Source organism: Dioscorea cayenensis, chromosome 20, assembly GCF_009730915.1.
Source record: "Dioscorea cayenensis subsp. rotundata cultivar TDr96_F1 chromosome 20, TDr96_F1_v2_PseudoChromosome.rev07_lg8_w22 25.fasta, whole genome shotgun sequence".
Taxonomy (NCBI): domain Eukaryota; kingdom Viridiplantae; phylum Streptophyta; class Magnoliopsida; order Dioscoreales; family Dioscoreaceae; genus Dioscorea; species Dioscorea cayenensis.
Genome location: NC_052490.1, coordinates 30,872,896 through 30,880,939, shown reverse-complemented (window position 1 = coordinate 30,880,939; position 8,044 = coordinate 30,872,896). Strand labels below are relative to the sequence as shown.

The window sequence follows — 8,044 nt, the reverse complement described above, 5'->3', positions numbered from 1 at the left end:
TGAGTCAAATCCATCGTTTATTCTGGTAGCTTCCAGTTCTGGTACAATTTTTGATGGATGGGTTATTGATATAGGTATTATATTTCACTTGACTCCTCATAGGCACTGGTTATCATCGTATGAACCAGTTTCAAGTGGTACGGTTATCATGGGTAATGGTGACAGGTGTGATATTGTTGGTGTTGGATATATCAGGCTGAAGACTCATGATGGTCTGATCAAGGTTCTATCAGATATTAGACATGTTTTGAAGACTGGGAAGAACTTGATTTCTGTTGGTTGTTTGACCTCTAAGGGCTATAAATTTAGTGGGGAGACTGATAGGATTCATATCATGAAGGGGTCAGAGATACTCATGAAAGGAAGGAAGTTTGGGCCTGGGCAGTTGTATATGCTACATGGAGATACTGTGGTTGGTGATGCAGCTATAGCATCATCTTTGTCTGATAAAGAGAACACCCAACTTTGGCATATGAGGTTGGGTCACATGAGTGTGAAAGGAATGGAAGTATTGAGCAAGCGTGGCTTGCTTGGTGATAAGCAAATTTATAGCCTAGAGTTCTGCGAGTTTTGTGTTTTGGGGAAGCAGAAGAGAGTCAGTTTTTTTGCAGCGAAGCACACCACCAAAGCAACACTTGATTACATCCATTCAGATTTGTGGGGGCCTTCTCAGGTTCCATCGAAAGGTGGAGCTCGTTACATGTTGTCTCTTATCGACGATTTCTCCAGGAAGACTTGGGTTTACATGCTTAAAAAAAGAGTGATGTGTTTAAGCAGTTTCAGCAGTGGAAGGTTATGATTGAAAAGCAAACAGAGAAGAAAGTTAAGAGATTAAGGACGGATAACAGTTTGGAGTTTGTCTCCTCAGAGTTCAACAATTTCTGTAAAAATGAAGGATCATTCGTTACCGAACCGTGCGTCACACACCCCAATGGAACAGAGTGGCGGAGAGAATGACTATGACCCTCTTGGAGAGAGCTAGATGTATGCTTTTGAATGCCAGTTTGTCTAAGGATTTTTGGGCAGAAGCAATCTCTACCGTGTGTTACCTGGTGAACCGTTATCCTCACGCTGCTTTGGATATGAAAACACCTGAAGAAATGTGGTCAGGTGGAGCTCCAGATTTATCAAACCTGAAAGTTTTTGGTTGTCCAGCATACGCGCATGTTGACCAAGGAAAGTTAAATGCTCGGTCTTTGAAATGTATATTCCTTGGTTATAGTTTGGGAGTGAAAGGTTATTGCTTATGGTGTTTAGAGTCTCAAAAATTACTCGTTGAGAGAAATGTTGTGTTTAAAAAGCTACAAATGTTGCCTTCCAGGAAAGATGTTGTTATTTCTCCCATTTCAAATGTTGAAGAAGCTCCTGTTGAGATGGAGGCACCAGTAGCAGATTCTCCTAAAAACTCCGGTGTGACACAAGTAGAGAGTTCAAATTCTGAGGAGGATGAGGAATATGTTTTAGCAAGAGACAGAGAAAGGTGATCAATAAAGAAACCTAGTAGATTCGATGAGTCAGTCCTTGCTTATGCCTTAAGTGCAGATAAAGATATTGGAGTCTCTGGAGAACCAAGCAGACATTCAGAGGTGATTTTGGCACCTGATTCAGCTGCGTGGCTAGGTGCCATGAATGAAGAGATGGAGTCTCTTCAGAAAAACCAAACATGGAAGCTAGTGGAGCCTCCTCGTAGTAAAAGAATTGTAAGCTGCAAGTAGGTCTTCAAGAAAAAGGATGGAATTTAGGGAGCCTCTGATGTGAGATACAAAGCTCGGTTAGTTGCTTGTGGTTTTAGCCAGGTTGAGGGTATAGATTATAGTGATATATTCTCACCCGTTGTGAAGCATACCTCCATTCGTATGTTGTTGAGTTTGGTTGCCATACATGATTTGGAGTTGGAGCAACTTGATGTGAAGATCGCTTTTTTACATAGAGAGTTAGAGGAGCAAGTCTATATGCATCAACAAGAAGGATTTGTTGTTGAAGGCAAAGAAAACCAAGTCTATTTGCTGAAGAAGTCACTTTATAGATTAAAGCAATCGCCTCGACAATGGTACAAAAGATTCAACTCTTTTATGGTTGGGCATGGTTTTGTAAGATCTAAATATGATTGTTGTGTTTATTTGAGGCAATTAGAGGGTGGTTCCTCTATTGTGCTACTTCTCTATGTAGATGATATGTTGATTGCAGCTAGGGACAAGTCTGAAATTGTGAAACTGAAGAAGTTGTTATCAACAGTGTTTGAAATGAAAGATCTTGGTTCTGCAAAGAAAATCCTAGGTATAGAGATTCGGCGAGACCGTAAGTGCAAGAGGCTGTTTCTTTCTCAGCAAAAATATATCGAGAAAGTCTTGCATCGTTTTGGCATGGAAGGTGCCAAGTCAGAAAGGATTTCTATTGCTTTTCATTTCAAATTGTCAGCAGACTTGTCCCCTAAATCCGAGAAGGATGGAGCATATATGTCACGTGTCCCTTATACGAGTGCAGTTGGAAGTCTCATGTATGCCATGATTTGCACTCGCCCAAATATTACTCACGCAATTAGTGTTGTTAGCCGTTATATGTCAAATCCAAGAAAAGAGCATTGGCTTGCTGTGAAATGGATTTTGAGGTACCTGAAGGGTACCACTGGGATTTCTTTAGAGTTTGGGAGATCTTGCAGCGAATTGATGGGGTTTGTAGATTCAGACTATGCTGGATATCATGACAAAGGAGATCGATGACCGGATATGTGTTCATCGTTGGGGACATAGCTATTTGCTGGAAGGCGACATTGCTGAGCACAGTGGCTTTGTCTACTACTGAGGCAGAATACATGGCAGCGACCAAGGGTGTGAAAGAAGCTCTTTGGTTGAAAGGCTTATTTGAAGAGTTTTGTCCAGGTCAGAAGTCAGTTACAGTGTTTTGTGATAATCAGAGTGCCATTCATCTGGCTAAGGATTAGATGCACCATGAGAGAACCAAGCACATAGATGTCTGTTTTAATTTCATACGGGATATTGTTTCCAAAGGAAAAATTTTAGTGAAGAAGGTGGGCACTAAAGAGAATCCAGCTGATATGTTGACCAAGCCGGTCATCCTAACCAAGTTCTACATCTGTTTGAACTTGGTTGGCCTTAGTTCCAAGTAAGTGGAGCATCAACGACACAATCAAGCAAGTCATTTTGAAGATCAAAGAGCTATTCAAGGCAAAGGTGGAGATTGTTGAAGATTTGCCATGAATTTTTTGAAAAGCCAAGGGTCTATTAATATTTTTGGAGAGATAGTTACATATATAACCCTAATTTTATTTTTTATTATTCTGATTGTGTTTTCAATTGCAAAACTCCTTTTTTGCGCTTGACTATTTATAACATTGGAATGACTTTTGTCTTTTGGATTTCAGCTTCACCGGCCGAGAAAAGACAGAAGCTAGAGCCAGCAGCTAAGGGAGTGAAGAGGTCTATCCTTTTCACTAGCACACCCAAAGACGATGAGCGCGATCAGGAGACCCAAGACCTAGACCAGACCGCCGACTAGTTCCTTTGTTCTCCTCTTGTGAAATCCTTCTGTTAATTAGCTCAGGGGTTAAGTTTGTTTTTTCTTGTTGTGCTCATTTTTTGTTGTGCTTTTCTTGCTTTTTGTACTTTTGTAGTTTCCACCTCTAGTGGACTCTTGCACTTTGATTTTTGTTGTTTGTATTTCTGTGTGCTTGCTGCAAAAATATTTGTGGTTTATCCAATTTCTCAAAATAAATAAATAAATAAATTTGTATGTTTGTCCTATTTTTTTTTAATAAAGTTATGATTTATCCATTTTATTAAAAAATATTCTGTGATTGTATCATAAGTATCACTTACACGTCCAACTCGGCAGATTTTTACTCAGAAATGTATTATTTGTCCAAGTACGCCTAATAGGTTAATCCAGTGTCATGGCTGTCATATTCATAATTAACTATCAATTAATGCTCAATGCGAATAATCAGAAATAATCCTGCTTGTTGATGAAATCCACGTGTCTTCTTCCTCTTCAACATTTGTATTCACTGAAGGCTCCATCCACGGCTCATGATATGTTGATGAGCTCACTAACTGGCTATTGTTGTCAGAGAGTATCTCAAAGGCCTCAAACCAAGTGCTGAGATTACTGTTTGAGCCCGTGTCCATCATGGATAACACCGACACAGGCTTCTTGCCTTCGATGATGTTCACTACAGCCGCCATTGTAGGCCTGAGAGATGGAGAAGAATTGGTGCATGTGAGAGCTAAATTCAACATCATCACAGCCTCTTCCTCTGAGTAATTTGGACCAAGACTCTTGTCAACAAGTTCAATTAACTTGCCCTGCTCTTGTAGAATATAAGCCTGAAGTAACGTTGCATTTGATTAGTCTTGTTTTTATCACAGCTTATTATATGATTCTCAAGAACATTAAATTACTTACCCAATCAAGAAGATACACGCAGTCTTCTTTTGGTCTGTAGCTAGTGTTACTCAATCCAGTGACAGTCTCTAACATGACCACTCCGAAGCTGTAAACATCTGCTTTGTCTGTCAAGTAACCTCTCATTGCATATTCAGGTGCCATATATCCTCTACCAAGCAAAATGAGAAATTATGTTATTAAATGGAATCCGGAAATGAAGCTGAGATTTTAGAATTTCCCTTCCAACATATCTAAAAAGCAATCTTGATAAATCATGCACCATTAAAAAAATAAAATAATAATCATAATCATAATCATAATCATAATAATAATAAATTTTAAAAATAATAAACACAAACAATAATGCTAACCAGTAACCACTAGCATGATCTAGTGGTAAGACACAATGACAGTAAAATGGATAAACATGGGTTTAAAACCACGTACTGGTGCATACTACAGAGTATATATGTATTTACTGTTTATACCCTCCAAAGTCGCATGATAGGGGATTTACTATTATGGGATTGTATACGGTTTTTAATATATCATCTTAGGCTAATATGGCAAATCTACATTGTTTGTTCCTGCTTGTACCACAAATTCTTAGGTGAGTACTGATGCACTTCTATATCTGTTTGTCCTTAAATGGAGGTTGTTGTCTTTGTTTAAAAAAAATAATAATAAGTTTCACTTACATAGTTCCAGCAATCCGAGTGCTTATGTGGGTTACATCTTCATCAGAAAGTTTAGCCAGACCAAAGTCGGATATTTTTGCATTGAGATGTTTATCAAGCAGAACATTAGTTGCCTTGATGTCTCTGTGAACAATTTTCAACCTTGTTTCCTCATGGAGATATGCCAAGCCTCGAGCTATGCCCAAGCAAATTCTATGCCTTGTTGGCCAATCCAATTTTAGTCGGTCTTTTCCAAGACCTGTAAAGCCAAACTCTAGCTACATTATGCCATTCGATTAATCAATAGAAGCACAATAATAAAAACATTGGAGAAAAAGTAGATGAAAGCACTCACCAAAAAGAGCATTTGCGAGGCTGTTGTTTTCCATGAATTCATAGATTAGCAATAACTGGTTCCCCTCAATGCAACAGCCATAAAGCTTGACAAGATTGGGATGCTGTAGAGCAGATATTATTCCTATCTCATTTACAAATTCGCGATTACCTTGACTAGACTTTGAAGAAAGTTGCTTCACAGCAATCTGAGAACCATCTGGCAGTACACCCTGTTTTAGACAAACTCCCAAATGATGTATATGCCAAAGTACTTGTTTTCAGAAGACGAAAAAACAGAAATACACCAAGACATGCAAATGCTAGTAGCCTAGTACAAGGATCAGTAGAATCACCTTGTAAACCGGTCCAAAACCGCCTTCTCCTAACTTATTGGCAGGATCAAAGTTCCTGGTTGCATCTTTGATTTGTTTTAAGGTGAAAATTAAAGTGTGCAACTCCAGGCCTCGAAGTTCTGCATGCTCACATAACGAAACAGGTTTCCTTGAACTACATAATCCGAGAAATATATATAGATGGCACAAAAGATGGAGAGCAATCCCTTTAACTCACCATTGTTTTCAGCATCTTTTTTTCTCAACAAAAAGAAGACAAGTACCGAGATCAAAACAGTCACTGCACAACCAGCAGCCACAATGCCCAAAATAGCCCCTTTAGATAACTTAGGTTTGGTATCCAGATTAAAGTCTACAAAAGAGTAAAAAAATGATCAAATTTTTTTCAGAGTGAAAACAAGAACACAGAGGATAGGCAAACAAACTTAGTGGACACTTACTGGGTGTAACTGCAATAGCTGAAATTAGTGTTCCTTGCACTTCCCGAGGAGGATTGTTAGTGGTCCCTTGCCCAGCCCACTGCAAGTGAATCTCCAAAGTGTTGCTATCTACTATGACACTGAAGGTCTTGATGATTGCCCGACCTGTCCCATTAGCTTCTTTTGCAATATTGAAATCCCTCAACACACTCTTGCCCTACACATGTAAGTGGTGGCTCAATTTAACCTTTTACTTCAAGCTAAAAGTTTGCATGCTAGTATAATAATAGTTAAAAGAGCAACAGGAAACTATTTCTTAAACGCAGTGAAACACAACCTGAATAAACACATCAAAGAAGCGCCTTCCTTTATTATCACTGAATATTATCTCAGCAAAGTGGAGGTTCACTGTATAATTTCCATTCCGAAGACAGAGGCCATAGTATGTAAGCGAGAGAGGGCTGAGACGAGCAGTCATGTACAATTCAGGATTAGAATCGAAAGCGCTGGATATGGGAGACACATTTTTCGCTATGTATGGGTGGTCTTCGACATCCATAAAGTAACCAGTAGAACTAAATGCCCATTTATCTTCATCAAAAGAATGGTAATCTGATGCTCCTTGATTGATAGTGTCATCTTGATACTCATTCCCATCAATGATCATCTTGCGGCCGCCACAGTTTATAAACAAGTTGTGATCTGTAAAAGTTTCAAAACAAATATACAATCAGTTAGAAATAAGTTAAGGAAAAAACAATATATAGATAGATTCAGATTTTCTTTTTAAAGGGAAAAAATGAAAATCTTAAGAGAATATATACTCACTTTCTGGTATCCCAGAGCAAGGGTTGTTCCTCCTCAAACAAGATTTTATCCTACAAGAGAAGAAGCATGTTCAGTGAAAATAATTAGCAAAGTTGTCTGAATACAGGCTTACTGAAAGTGTAAAAATCTTACGAATTGTCATCTGTTGATGAATAACTAGATACCAAATTCCTTCAGGCATAAACCATATGATCAATTAGTAACTAAATCCAGGTGATTGAGAGAAATAACACCTGATAAATTGAATCCTTACGCAAAGCCTGTAAAACAATCGCTTGGTGCATGGGGTGCGTTAAAACTGTTGTAAGATATATCACTGTAACATTGTTTATCATAAGTGAGATATGCAACACAGGAAAGGCAATAATTAATTATTTAATAAAATTATTTTAATTAGCATAACATACATGCGAATTAGAGTACTTGTCAACATCCAATCTGGTATTGCTCCAGTTAGCTTGTTATAGTTAAGGAACCTAACAAATGGTATTATTCAGTTCGCTTGCACAGAATTATAAGAGGATAAACAGTACATTGAGCAACTTGGAGTAATGATGGATACTAGAAACAGAGTCAAAAATGGTATATCAGAAACAAACTCACAAATATTTAAGATTCGTTAGGCTTTTCAAAAGTTGTCTGGAATCGGTCCAGTCAACAAAGCCATTATAACTCAAGTCTCTACAAATAAAATTATTGTATTAGCACAATAATGTCACTGTGATTTTGAATTAAAAAAACATTGGATCACAAAATGCATGACAGTAGTGGTCCGTGAGCTAAATCCACAAGATTTAATTGAGTTCTTAATCTAAATGGTTCAATTTTTGTCCTCACACACTGGATATGTACGTACAATTGTTTTAATTTAGTCTTTGGTACTTAACTCCATGTACATTAGTTGTCATTTATGGACGTCATTATTCTAAGCTTTACTTACCCCATGTACTATGACCTCCGAAAGATCCCATATGTGAGGTCAAGTACACCTATTCTCTGTTTGTTCAGATTATATATATATATATAT

At 38.0% G+C, this 8,044-nt stretch overlaps 1 protein-coding gene across 1 annotated transcript; it reads right to left on the bottom strand.

Annotated features, from left to right (window-relative positions):
• Nucleotides 1-3,852: 3,852 nt before the first annotated feature.
• Nucleotides 3,853-7,475, bottom strand: LOC120251916 (probable LRR receptor-like serine/threonine-protein kinase At1g53430). Its single transcript, XM_039260564.1, has 12 exons — nt 7,425-7,475; nt 7,271-7,333; nt 7,150-7,188; nt 7,018-7,067; nt 6,527-6,891; nt 6,211-6,406; nt 5,988-6,122; nt 5,771-5,889; nt 5,437-5,647; nt 5,103-5,340; nt 4,423-4,573; nt 3,853-4,343 (listed from the first exon to the last, which is right to left on the bottom strand). The coding sequence occupies exons 1-12, from the start codon at nt 7,448-7,450 to the stop codon at nt 3,948-3,950; spliced, it is 1,989 nt and encodes a 662-aa protein (XP_039116498.1). The 5' UTR covers nt 7,451-7,475; the 3' UTR covers nt 3,853-3,947.
• Between the last annotated feature and the right edge of the window lie 569 nt (nt 7,476-8,044).